At 39.1% G+C, this 13,582-nt stretch overlaps 2 protein-coding genes across 2 annotated transcripts; one reads left to right on the forward strand and one right to left on the reverse strand.

The window, feature by feature from the left end:
* The first annotated feature begins 1,348 nt into the window (after positions 1–1,348).
* LOC137717117 (uncharacterized) lies at positions 1,349–4,085 on the forward strand. The gene is made up of 2 exons (XM_068456422.1): positions 1,349–1,414; positions 3,696–4,085. The coding sequence occupies exons 1-2, from the start codon at positions 1,349–1,351 to the stop codon at positions 4,083–4,085; spliced, it is 456 nt and encodes a 151-aa protein (XP_068312523.1).
* A 3,469-nt stretch (positions 4,086–7,554) lies between these two features.
* Positions 7,555–13,016, reverse strand: LOC137718625 (nitrate reductase [NADH]-like). The gene is made up of 4 exons (XM_068458174.1): positions 11,799–13,016; positions 11,412–11,552; positions 10,644–10,876; positions 7,555–8,985 (listed from the first exon to the last, which is right to left on the reverse strand). Exons 1-4 carry the CDS (start codon positions 12,772–12,774, stop codon positions 7,627–7,629), a joined length of 2,709 nt encoding a protein of 902 aa, XP_068314275.1. The 5' UTR covers positions 12,775–13,016; the 3' UTR covers positions 7,555–7,626.
* Positions 13,017–13,582: the final 566 nt, after the last annotated feature.

Below are 13,582 nucleotides of genomic sequence, written 5' to 3' on the forward strand. Positions count from 1 at the left end.
ATTTTTTTGTCAACAGTCTTCAATTTCCAAGGTAAGTCTTTATATATCCAAATAAAGAACAATTTTGTTTCAATAATTATTTTTAATTTATAAATTGTGACTCATAAGTTGTGGGTTTTTTAATATATGAAAATTATAATGCTATAGGTGTCCAATTCCGCTACTGCTCCAACTAAATAGGGATATGAGGGAGAAGGATCTCGGATAGGTAATACCAAATTTTCTACGAATTTTATGGTGTTTTTTGTTGTTGAAAATATTTATTGGATTATTATAATAAAACTTGATGTAACATCCCACATCGCCTAGGGGAGTGGATCCTATAAGCCTTATATGTATATTCTCATCTCTACCTAGCACGAGGCATTTTGGGAGCTCATTGGCTTCGGGTTCCGTAGGAACTCCAAAGTCAAGCGAGTTCGCGCAAGAGTAATCCCAGGATGGGTGACTCAGTTGGGAAATTCTCTTGTGAGTTCCCAAAAACAAAACCATTAGGGTGTGGTAGGGGCCCAAAGCGGACAATATCATGCTACGGTGGAGTCGAGGCTAGGATGTGGTGGGGGCCGGCCTGTGATGTGACAATTTGGAGTTTGGTATCAGAGCAAATCCCTGGCCGGATATGTGCCGACGAGGACGTCGGGCCCTTAAGGAGGGTGGATTGTAACATCCCACATTGCCCAGAGGAGTGGATCATGTAAGTCTTATATGTATATTCTCATCTCTACCTAGCATGAGGTTTTTTGGGAGCTTATTGGCTTCGGGTTCCGTAGGAACTCCGAAGTTAAGCGAGTTCGCGCGAGAGCAATCCCAGGATGGGTGACCCACTGGGAAGTTCTCGTGTGAGTTCCCATAAACAAAACCGTGAGGGTGTGGTCGGGGCCCAAAGCGAACAATATCGTGCTACGGTGGAGTTGAGCCCGGGTCCGGATGTGACACTTGATGAATTCCTTAGTTTGATTTGAAAATTTTGTTTTTGCCTCAGAAAAATACAAAAAAAAAAAAAAAAAAAAAAAAAGAAAAAAAAAATGTCTCGCTAGATCAAAGAACAAATAATTGATGAAGGTAGGCAGCGAATCAAGTTTGAAAAGCAAGCCTAAGGAAGCCAAGACAGAGACGCACAATATGCTTGCCACAACATAGGGGCATTATTGTGGAACCACTACCCTACGAAGTGGTCGTTCTAAAATAGTGTCGAACGAAATAAAGAAGTCTTTGCTGAATGAGATATCGGTAAGTGTCAATTAGTAATTTAATAATTCATGATTTAAATTATATTATAATTATTAATAATCCAATGCTTTGTGCTTAACGAGTTGATTTTATTACTTATGAAAATGACCCTGAGCTAATGAATTACCTGGATGACATACCTAAGAGGCGTTATCAAGAGTTGAAGCGTAACGCCGACTGCGAGGTACAAGCACCACCAATGCAATAGATGTTTTATTTAGATGTTATGGAGGAATAAATTTTAGTATGTAATCGGTGTATATTAACATTTGTGGACGGTGCTTTAAATATTTTCTTCATTTGTATTTGGATTAAATATTTACTTTAAGTATTTTATTTAAATATTTTCTTCATTTGATTTACTTAGACGATTTAAATATTTTATTTAATTTAGTAGAAAATAGTAGTCAATATAATTAATTAAAAATATATATAAATGACTCGCGCGACGAAGGTCCTTTATCGCGCATAGAGTATATGAGCGGTGAAAGCCATGTTGGTCACGCAAAAGTTCTTGGCGCGACGAATATGACCTTTGTTGCCCAAAGGTTCTCACCTAAATTCAATTAGGGATAAGTTGTAATAATCAACGATATTTACCTTGTGCGACAAAGGCTTCATCGTGCAAAGATTGCCCATTTATAAGAATACTCAGTCACAAGAAAGGCAAAACTGCAAGCTCATTGCAACAGCTGCCTCTCCTTTCCTCCATCCCTTCAAATTCCACTCCCTCCATATCTCTCCATCTTTTTCTCCATTCCACCTCTCTCTCCATCTCCACTTCATCTCCACTCCATCTCCACTCCATCTCCATCTCCATCTCCATCTACATCTCATCTTCCTTCCATGATGAACATTTTTAGCCTTCTCATGGTAAGGTTTATCGAGGGATGAGGAATGCACTATCTTGTGACATTGATGCCTTCTCTTCCAGACAGAGCACGGGACATGTTGCCATGTCAAAGCATGCAAATGCAGACTTGAAGCAGCAGCTTGCGGCCCAGGATGCCCATCTTGCGGCCTAGGACGATAAGACGAGGTCAGATCTTACACAACCTCCAATTGTCCGACTTTTAACTCTTGATGCCAACAGTTGCTCTTCAGCTGCCTTTGAGCTCCCAACTGCTCCACCCAGCAACCTTGATAATCTTCTTTTCTATTTTTTTTTATATATTCAATAAAAATTTCAGCTTGTACATACATACATACATACATACATATATATATATATATAATTTTTTTTAAATTTAATTAAAACAGTAAAAAAAATAATTTAAATATGTAATTTAATTAAAAAGTATAAATAAAGAGAAAAAAAAATTAAAAAACACATTTGAGCAATGAGTGACCTTCGTCTCATAAGATTTAACGTAAAGAAGTCTTTTGTCACATAACATCTTGAATGACAAAAATATCATAATTAAAAAATATTACTGAAAAAATTTCCTTGCAACAAGGTTTACACGAAAAAATCCTTAGTCACGCAAAGTCCTACCTAACAAAATTTAGTCGTTGCCAGTGTCGACGCGATGACAAGCTCTAGTGGTTTTAAACTTTAAGCAACAACAACCATCGTTTCTTTACATTTCTAGCGACAAAGACTTCTTTCGTCGTAGGAATGTGCTTGTGAAGAGAAAGTTTCCAAAGTAAATAGTAATGACTAGCTGTCAAAAGTTAATTAGGAAAGTCACCTTTGTAATTTACCCTTTCTGTTTTGGTTTGTTATTTTTAGCTTTCCTATAAATACTCTATGTAACTTAATCATTAAGATATGAATGAAAACATTTGTCAATATGGTATCACGAGGCTTTCTGTCTTCCGACTTCTGATACTTTGGCAAAATTTTCTTGCATTTTCTTACCTACCAAACAGATTGCTTCCATTCTCTTTCGTGTTCATCCATGGCGGCCAATTCCTCTCACTCCTTTCTCCAATGATTGAACCTCTTCATCCTTCTCTACTGCACACTGAGTGCCCTACGACTGCCAATCTGAACTCTTCTTCGATGAACACAAACCCTAATTCTTCTATCCAGGCATCGATCAACTCGATCACAATCAACAATATCGGCAGCATGATTCAAACCAAGCTGAAGTGCCACAATTATCTTGTGTGACGATCTCTCTTTGAACCGATCTTCCGCTGCTACAAACTCACCAGCATCGTTAATGGATCTGAGCCTCCACCGCCTTGATTTCTTATTGATAATTCTGGAAATCTCACTTCGATTCTGAATCCGGAATTTGAGATTTGGTACGAAAATGATCCAAAACATCATTATATGGATCAATTCTACTTTTTTTGAAGATGTAATTCCATTCACAATTGGTGTTTAATATGTGCGTAACCTCTAGCTTAATCTTGAAAAACACTTTGGCGGTGTCTCTCGCTCTCATATTCATCAACTACGCACGAACTTACAATTTGTTACTAAAGGTTCCCCCTTCATTTTTGAGTACTTGCAGCACATCAAGGAGATTACTAATGCTCTTGCTGCGACTAGCTTTCCGGTTAATGATCATGATTTTCTTCTTATTATTCTCAATGGTCTCCCTGACGAATATGATTCTTTTGTGGACTCGGTTCAATTTCGATTGGCTGATACTTCAATTGATGACCTTCATGGCTTCTTTCTTAATAAAGAAATGACTCTTGCTCGCAAGAAACAAGCTCAAGGATCTTCCACTGCTGAATTTTATCAAGCTCTTAACTCCATTCAAGCAGCTTCAACTCTCACTCCCTTACTTCCTACACCTCAGGCATACACTACTCAGAACACCAATTCTTCTAACTTCACCAAAGGCAATTCTAAGCGCCATAACAATTCTTATAATCGTGGAGGCAATCGCTATTGATCAAACAGCTACAAAAATAATTCTTACAATCGAGGAAGAAATTGTGTTGGTTTTCGTTATTCTACAAATACTTTCAAAGCTAATCCTTGTCAAATCTATGAAGATCCAGGTCATCTTGCTATTGACTACTCAAATCAAATGAATCCTAATTTTCAGGGTCGAGTTCCACCAGCTAAACTTGCAATGTATGCAAACACCAACAATTCTTCTCCTCCTTCATGGCTGCTTAACTCCGGCGTAAGCTTCACATGACCAATAATCTCAACAATATCTAGAATCCACAGCCCTACAATGGTCCTGACAAAGTGTATATTGGAGATGGCCAAGGTTTGCCAATTCTTCATTCTGGTTCTACTTCACTTCATACACCTACTGCAACTTTTCATTTAAACAATGTGTTGCATGTTCCACAACTAAAGCATGATCTACTTTCTGCAAATATGTTTCTTCGGGACAATTGGTGTTCATTGACTCTAAATCTTTTTTACTTTAATGTCAAAGATCTTACTACGAGGATAATGCTTTTTAGAGCTCATGTTCGACATGGTCTGTATCCTTTCTATGCATATTCTCACTTTTCAGCACCATATCATGCTCATACTGCAATCAAAGCTTCTCTTACTACTTGGCATCAACATTTAGGGCATCCCACGTTCAAGACTTTGCAATCTGTGCTCTCAAAGTCTGCCTTGCCTATTTCTAGTTCCCTTCAACGGTTTTTCTGTTTAGATTGAGTTTTAGGCAAATGTGCTAAGTTACCATTTCAGCATTCTCTTTGTAATACAGCTAGACCTTTGGAGTTGGATTATGCAAATGTTTAGGGACCAGCTCTATTGCGTCCTATAAGTGGCTCTCAGTTTTATGTCATCTTTGTTGACGACTTTACCAAATATACTGGTTGTATCCACTTAAGTACAAATCAAATGTATTTCAGACTTTCATTGAATTTCAACCACTTGTTGAAAACTTGTCTGGCTATAAAATTGGAACCTTGAGATCTAATTCAAGGGGTGAATTTCTCATTCTGATTTCAAGCACCATTTTTCTGTTCATGGCATTCAACATTAATTAAGTTGTCCACATACACTTTAGCAAAATGGTTGTGCAGAAAGAAAGCACTTGCATGTTGTCGAAACTGCCAGGACTCTTCTCATTGCTTCTAAGGTTCCACATTATTTCTAGGTTGAAGCTTTTCTCACTGCAGTTTACTTAATCAATAGACTACCTTCAGTGTTTAAAGCTTCACCATGGGAACAATTCTTCAAAAAGTGTCCAGATTACTCTCAACTTGGAATTTTTGGTTGCAGCTGTTTCCCTTGGCTTAAACCTTATACTAAGTCAAAACTAGACCCTAAAAGCAAGCCATGTGTCTTCGTTGCTCATAGCCTCTCTCATAAGGGTTATAGATGCTTGGATCCCCCTACAAATCGAGTTTATGTACCTCGACATGTCCATTTTGATGAAGCCACATTTCTTTTTCACAATTTCAACCTTCTTGAACAACAACAAACCACATATTCCTCCTCACCTCATTCTTTCCCATTTTCTCTCACTTTTTCGAAACTCTACTCTCTCTCTCAGCAACTTCCTATCTCACAATCTGCCTCACTCTTTCAACCTCATACAAATGCTCCAAGTTCTCCCTCCCCTCCAAATTCAAATCCTACACCCACATTCCTACCTGATTCACCCATTCCAAACCCTGCACCACCAAGTTCTCCTAACGTACCTAAACCTGCACCTACCATTGCACCAGCTTCATTATCTACAGTCTCCATTCACCCTATGCAAACTCGATCCAAATCAGGGATCTTTAAACCCAAAGCCTTTACAACAACTAAACATCCACTCCCTCCTCATCTTGACACATAATTTGTCTCATCTACATATCTTCAAGCCTCCAAGTATTCACATTGGAGAGCTGCAATGCAGGATGAATTTAATGCCCTCCAAAACACTGGAACCTGGAAATTTGTACCTTCTGATTCTACCTACAATATTGTTGGTTGTAAGTTGGTTTTTCGGATCAAAAGAAAACTTGATGGATCTATGGACAGGTACAAAGCTCGCCTTCTTGCAAAAAGGTACAATCAGCAATAGAAAATTGACTATAGTGACATATTTAGTCCAATGGCTAAACCAGTAACTATTAGAATTCTTCTTACTCTTGCAGTTCAATCAAACTGGTTTATGCATCAACTAGATGTAAGCAATGCATTCTTGCATGGCTTCTTAAAGGAAAATGTCTACATGTCTCAACCTTCCAGCTTCATTGATCAAGATTCATCCTCATCATGTTTGTCATTTGCAAAAGTCTCTCTATGGCTTAAAGCAAGCCCCTCGAGCATGGTTTAAAAAGCTTCAATCTGCATTACTATCTATGGGTTTTCAAGCTTCTCAATCTGATCACAGCTTGTTTTTTCTTAACCAAGCTATCTTGGTCCTGGTCTTAGTCTATGTAAATGATATAATAGTCACATGACCTTCCTCTACTGCTTATGCTAATGTGATTACTCAACTTAGTGCTCAGTTTTCAGTTAAGGACTTAGGGGATTTGCATTATTTTCTTGGCTTGGAAGTTACTCGATCTGCTTTAGGAATTTTTCTTCATCGATCCAAATATATTTTGGATCTTCTCAAATGAACTAAAATGGATGGAGCAAAGCCTTGCGTTACACCTCTTGGTTCTGCAAAATTGGATCTCACATGTTCTCCATTAACTAATCCTAAAGAATGTCAATCAATAGTTAGGGCACTTCAGTACCCCACTTGGACTGGCCCTGATCTTTCCTTTGCAGTCAACTTAGTGTGCCAGTTTATGCACTCTTCTAAATAACCACATTTTCAGGCAGTTAAACGTATCCTTCGATACCTTAAAGGCACTCTTGGACATGGTTTATGGTTCCCTAAAACTGCTTTACTTCTCACACTTAAAGCATTCTCAGATGCTGATTGGGCAGCCTATTCTTGTAATCGACGCTCTACTGGTGGTTTCTACATATTCCTTGGTTCCTCCATCATTAGTTGGAGTGCCAAGAAGCAACAAACTGTTGCTCGTTCATCCACAGAGGCTGAGTATAGGTCCCTTACTCACACTGCTGTAGAATTAACATGGATATGCAAACTATTCACGGATATTGGATTTCAGTTGCCTTCTCTACCTTAGATTTGGTGTGCCAACATTTCAGCGATTGCATTGGCTTCCAATCTCGTGTTCCATGCTCGTATCAAGCATGTCAAGATCGATTATCACTACATCCGAGAGCTAGTCCTTGCCAAACTTCTCATGGTTCAGTTTGTGTGCAGCTAAGATCAAAACGATGATTTTTTTTTTTTTTTGTCGCGCAAATGTTCTCTTCTCGAACGTTGAGCAACAAGTGCAGGGTGATGAAGGTTTCATCATGCCATTTTTTTCGTCGCGCAAATGTTCTCTTCTTGAAAGTTGTTTAATGTAGTAGTGTTCTCAACGTGCTAACAAATAGAGTACAATTGACTTTATTTTAATATGTACATATTACGACCTCTTCTGCACATATACCCTTCAAAACAACAGCAATGAATTTGTGGTATCATAATTCATCTTCTCCAAATTCGGTTGCACGGCAAACTTGATCATCGGAGGGGGCCCGCATGCTAGTGCAAGAGCATCGTCCGATCCATTGGGAATGTGCTCTCTCAGCACACTCTCCGTGATGAATCCCACACTGTATTCCCACCCTTCCTTGCCATTCTCCACCACATACCAAACCGTGAACCTCTCGTCTTGTTTAGCCCAACCATCAAGCTCTTCCCTCAGCAAAATATCATCTTCCGTCCGATTCGCATACACCACATACATTTCAGTCTCATCTTCTGGGTCCTTCAAAATGGCCTGAGCCACTTGGTAAATTGGGGTGATCCCGGTCCCACCAGCCAGCATGGCAAGCTTCTTTGCAAACTTTGGCTTGCCATTGACCAAAAAATTACCACGACCAGTGTACTCTATGTGCCCTAAGGGACCCTTTATGTCTAGTGCGGCACCTATTGGCAGTGAGTCCAAATACTGTGACATGATTCCCCCATTTGGGAACTTAGGGTGCACATTTTTGAAGTAAACCTTGACCACCAAATCAAAGTAACCAACTTCATCAACTGAGCTGCTTGGAGTGTAAGCCCTCATGCAAAGCTTGTCCTCAATTGTAGCACACACGAAAATGTGTTTTCCCACTGGCAATCCCAAAACTTGGTCTTCTAAAGGCAATCCAAACCTAAAGAGCCTTACGTCGTGAGAGATTGACATCTTGGCTATGAGCTTACATGAGATTTTCTCACGTGGAATAAGTGCGACACTTATTGAATGCGTTACTTCTTTGATTGGGGCTAACTGTGCCATGTTAGAGGAAATAAGGTCCAACACTGACGTTGTTCTTGGTGGCCCGTGCACAGAGTTATTAGGAGAACTAGATGAAGAGTCCGAAGCATAATTCGTGGACACCAACTCTCCAATTCTATAATCCTCAATCATTTTCTTGGCCTTTTCCGAATGGATGGCGTCAAACTCTTCGGTGCAGTCAGTGCCAGCGTTGATGAGAATGCTATCAGCGCCACCAGGGTGGTCGTTGAGGAAGCTAGTGCAGTCGTAGACATGGCCATGGACAATGATCCAGGCAGATTGAGAAGAGTTGTGCTTCTTAACATCTGAAATTGAGTACATCTTGGATGCACTAGTGTTCATGAAGGGTGTTGAAACACTCTTCTTTAAGGTTGTGTTGGATTCAGAGTCCAAGCGTTTTTCTTTGGCCATCCATCCGCCTGATTGGTTTCCAGGTTGAGTTGGATGCTCAAACACTAGTCCTATCTCTCCCCTATGTGGTTTGCACACATTGGTTTTCACCCGAAACCAACAGTTGTTCATCATTCCCTGAAAAATAACACCCACAAATCAGAAATCAATTAGTGAAAAAGAATTAAAGATTAAAATATCACATAACTACTTGCGATATATTTTTTTTGTTAAATGTGTTTATGTTACATCTTTGTAAGTGGAATTATGATAAGGTGATGTACATGTAACTTTATTTAAAATGCAATCTTCATCTATCAACATGTCATAGTTGTTACTTTTCTTCATTAATAAAGAAATATCAATGCTCAGAATTTTAATTTATCTGCCCAATGGTAGAAAAGTTCGAGCTCCAATTTTTATATTTTGATATACTATATTCGGTTTCTAAATTAGCCTCTCTCTCAAGAAATTTTTCTTTGTACCCAAAATACGGGTGGTAACCCATGTGTCATAATATAAGTGGAATGAAGTTTTATTTTTTAAGTTGTTAATTTTTTAACACAGGTATCTCATCACTTGTATAGTGATAAGTGATGTACCATTATGTATTCTGAGCACACTGAAAATACTCTCCCAATGAGACAGTGATAAAAAAGATATCAAATATGTAGAGATGTGTGCGTGTAGAAATAAAATATACTAATAGGTGCATCTAGATTAAAAAATAATAATGTCAAGTAGATAAATTATTAGACTAAATTTGTAAATCATTTGATGTTATCAATAAAAAATAAATACATTAATTAATACTTAATTATTAATAATAACGCTATATTATTTACAAAATAATTTAAATAAATAATCCTAGCATTATACCCCAAAAAAACCCACTGACCCACACTTCGTGGAGAAGATTCTTGTGTAGCTTGGAGCACCCCTAATAAACAAGTATTTCTTCAATTTTTTTTTCCAAGACCCAAGGATGCATGGTGTGACGTCACCAATGAAATGCAACACATTTTCAATTGCTAGATCCACGGTTTCGAGAAATTTTTAAGGGGTGTGGAGGAGAAATTTTTAAGGGGTGTGATATCCACACCCCTTTTTACTTCTCTCATATTTTTTTAGTTTTCGGTCATCGAATCGGATGAATTGAAGAAGATTAATGAACATAAATTAATAAGGGATGTGTGAGAAATAAAAAAAGATGTGTGGATAGCACACCCCATTTTTAATTGTGAGGGGAACATAAGTGGTACACCACGTGTTTTAATAGAAGTGGTGAAAAATTTTATTTTTTAAATTATTAATTTTTTAACACATATCGCATAATTTGTATAGTAATACATGATATACTATTTCGTCTACCGATTTGAAAAGTCTCCCACGGTTTAATTTGGGGAAAGTGATAGGTGACAACCTGATTTTTGACCCCACTAAAAGCCAGCCACATATTGCCAAGTTTGCCCTACCAAATTATTAACCTTGGAAAAAGACTCGACGATTATACTGGCCTCGAGGCCCACAAATAAAAAAGAAGAAGAAATACTTGGTTCCAGCAAATATTTTGTACTTGCAACCCTAATCCTAAATTCTAGTATTTTTATTCATTTGTTAATCACAGTTTAACACGATTATAAACAGTTTATTTATAAATTAAATTAATTCATAAGAAGGCTGAAAGTGTTCAGTATCGAGTACTTATCCATATATGTTTAGGGTTTAATTGTCCCTTAATATCGACAGTATTTAAAATGTAGAAGAAAAAAAAAGTGCGGTACTTGTGTCTTTACCATGACGTTCCAAATGAGTTTCTCGGGTTGAGTATTGAGTGTCTCGTCCCAAGCTCGCACTGCAATCTCTTTGGCAGCGAGTAGGTCGAGCACCTCCACTTCTAGTGACCAGAAACACCAGCACCAGTATTTCCCGTACTTGTTTGGCTTCTCCTGGTGGTCTAATGTGCACACATGCCACGTTTCACCGCCATCCATTGTTATCTCCACTCGTGTGACTTTCTTCCCGCCGCCTGTAAAAACAGAAGAGCTGAATCACTACGTACAACGTATGTAAAAGTAAAAGCCCTAGCTTTTACCTGTTTCGTTTTCAACTTTTTTTCTTCATTTTTTTTTTCATTTTTTAAATAAAAATTATGAGGTATAGTCATGGAACAATAATCGTGACCTGTAATAAAATCCAAAAAACTTGACAAATTTTTATGATTTTCGTAACGTGGTTTCCGATATTTTATCAACATGCATCGGTGTTTCATTAATCTTCATTCTTTATTTTTCAACCGAAAAGATAGGATCGACGAGACTATTAATATCACTCGTTAAAAAAGTCAGAGTGTACTTTCTTGTATACAACTTTTCTTTTATATTTTTATAAATATCGAATGAAAAATAATAATTTTGGAGTGTAATGGACAAAAAAAGTCTTGAGAGACCTGTACCTACTCTTTTTCCCAACTTTTATCTCAAACTTTCTTATATAACTTAGACGCAACTTGTTTTGTGTTTGAAAAATAGTTGTACAAGTATAGTGTAAGCTTTATAACTCACCTGAGTATGCGTAGCCTTTCATCGTATACGGCCTCTGAGTTGTATACGAGTTGATCGCCAATATCTCCTCGTGACACGGCGTTGTTATAACGGAGTTTATATTCAGCTCGTTAATGATATACTCCGGCTTGTACCACCACGCTGCAACATAAGTTCACAACCCAACACAGTAACAGTATTAGCTTCAGATGTAAACAGTTAAACAGTAAAAGAAGGTAACACTTTCACCTCACAACTGACAACTATCAATATTAGGTTTAGTCACGTCACAACTGACAACTATCACTATCACTTTCACCTCACCTCGGCGCTAACTTTTACACCACGGGCCAACAGAAACGCTCAAATTTCAAGTGCGGACAAGGTGTTCGATAAAGTCGTAAATACCTTCAGCGTTGGCTAGCTCCGCATCGACGTGCGACGGGAGCACTCGATTATCCTTGAAGTGGTAGTAGTTGTCGGATTCCGACGTCGTTACGACGATGCGCTTCAACCACTTCACCATCCGACCCCCGATAAACCCGGGTATTATGACCCGTACCGGAAACCCGTGATCCGGCGCCAAAAGCTCCCCGTTTTGCATGTATGCTAGGATAATATCCCTCGAGGGGTCCATCGCCACCTCCTTTCTCAAGCTCGTCCCGTACTTGGTTCCACCGCCACCGGGAAGGTCCTCGGCCCCCTCAAAGCACACGTTGAGGGCGCCGTTCTTGCGGCTGCGGATCCCGCACCGCTTGAGCAAGTCGCAGAGTGGGACGCCGCGCCACAAGGAGTTGGAGATGCCAGCGGCACCCCAGTTGAAGCCGATTGTCTTCTTGACGAGATTCTGTTCCTTCCTCCGGTTTCCCGCGCAGACAAGGGTAACTGGGAGCTCTCGTGGCTTGAATTCACGGACGAGCTGGTCCATGGTGAACCGGGTCGGTCGGCGGACAAGGCCGGTGATCTCCACAGTCCAGTCCTGCCAAGTAGCCTTGGGGACCACGCCGTGGTTGCGGACGTAGTGGAGTGGGACCGGGGTGATGAATCCGTGGTGCATGAGGCGGGTGAGTGGCGGTTCGCAGTTGAAGGGATGTTTTCCAGTGAGGCGGACCATTGAAGAGTTACGACGCACCCAGCTGTCTGACGTGGCTTCATCTCTGGGGTCCAAGATCGACGGCTCTAATTCGTTGTTGCCTCTCCGGATTAAATCCGTGTATTCCTGGACGACGCTGTCGTCATTTTCGTCGTCGGACGACGAGTCGTTGCTGTCAACGAAGGGGGTGTTTTTCGGGGGTGTGGGATCAGAGAAGTTGAAGGAGCGGACGACTCCGTTTATTGGCGGGTTGAGCTGGGGGAACTGGCGGTTCTCGACGGAGGCCGTCATATCTCAGCCGTGTGTCGGGCACCTTTTGTGTGTGTGGAGTGAGGAAAAGGGAGGAATCTTTTTTCTTTTGGGATATCTGTGTTTGTGGGATTTTGTTTTCCGAGCTAAAAGAGACGGTGGTGGAGAGTTTATATAGCAGCTCCACGGATAGATTGTTGACACGTGTCACGCGAAACGTGCGGCGTCCGGAGAAAGGAGGTGTTGGCGCGAGTGGTGAAGCCTTGGCTGCTATATGGCTGGAGGGTTAATGGCCTACAGGCTACAGCCATGTCGAGAGCCGCACAAAAACAACTTATGTCTGCCGCCAATCAAATTAATTCAATTTTTTTTTTTTTCTAAATATCTGTCGGTCTTTATAAAAAAGAGAATATTAAAATATATTAGTATTTCTGAAGGGTAGTCATTTTTTTAAGGACATTTTGGTTCCGGTTCCTAATCAACCTAATTATTAGACTGAAATCTTATTTGTTTAGATATTTTGATCGAGATCATTAGCCTCATTTAAGATATTTAACTCATGTATCTATGCATTTAATGTCCCACAAATTATGACATTTAAACAAATTCAAATAATATTTTTAAATATAATAAATACTTAAAAATTAATTTTAGAGTAATATTGTTCTTCACAAAAATTATAGCAAAAAAATAACATACCCTCATAATTATTAACATATTTTAAAAAATAACTATTGATATATTTTAAAAAATAAATTAAATACATATAATTAGCATGGGTACATTTAGCAAAATTAAAAACGGGTACAAATAATTGAAAAATATGGGTACAAATACAAATAAGAGTTTA

The sequence above is a fragment of the Pyrus communis genome, chromosome 15, assembly GCF_963583255.1.
Source record: "Pyrus communis chromosome 15, drPyrComm1.1, whole genome shotgun sequence".
In the NCBI taxonomy this organism is placed as follows: domain Eukaryota; kingdom Viridiplantae; phylum Streptophyta; class Magnoliopsida; order Rosales; family Rosaceae; genus Pyrus; species Pyrus communis.

Excerpts from the sequence above, each read along its gene's own strand:
- LOC137717117 (XM_068456422.1), top strand. The coding sequence starts at position 1,349 with ATGAATTACCTGGATGACATACCTAAGAGGCGTTATCAAGAGTTGAAG. Across the intron at positions 1,415-3,695 it reads AGCGTAACGCCGACTGCGAG|CACATCAAGGAGATTACTAA; the intron begins GTACAAGCACCA and ends GAGTACTTGCAG.
- LOC137718625 (XM_068458174.1), bottom strand. The coding sequence starts at position 12,774 with ATGACGGCCTCCGTCGAGAACCGCCAGTTCCCCCAGCTCAACCCGCCA. Across the intron at positions 11,553-11,798 it reads GGAGCTAGCCAACGCTGAAG|CGTGGTGGTACAAGCCGGAG; the intron begins GTATTTACGACT and ends CTTATGTTGCAG. Across the intron at positions 8,986-10,643 it reads AACTCATTTGGAACGTCATG|GGAATGATGAACAACTGTTG; the intron begins GTAAAGACACAA and ends GTTATTTTTCAG.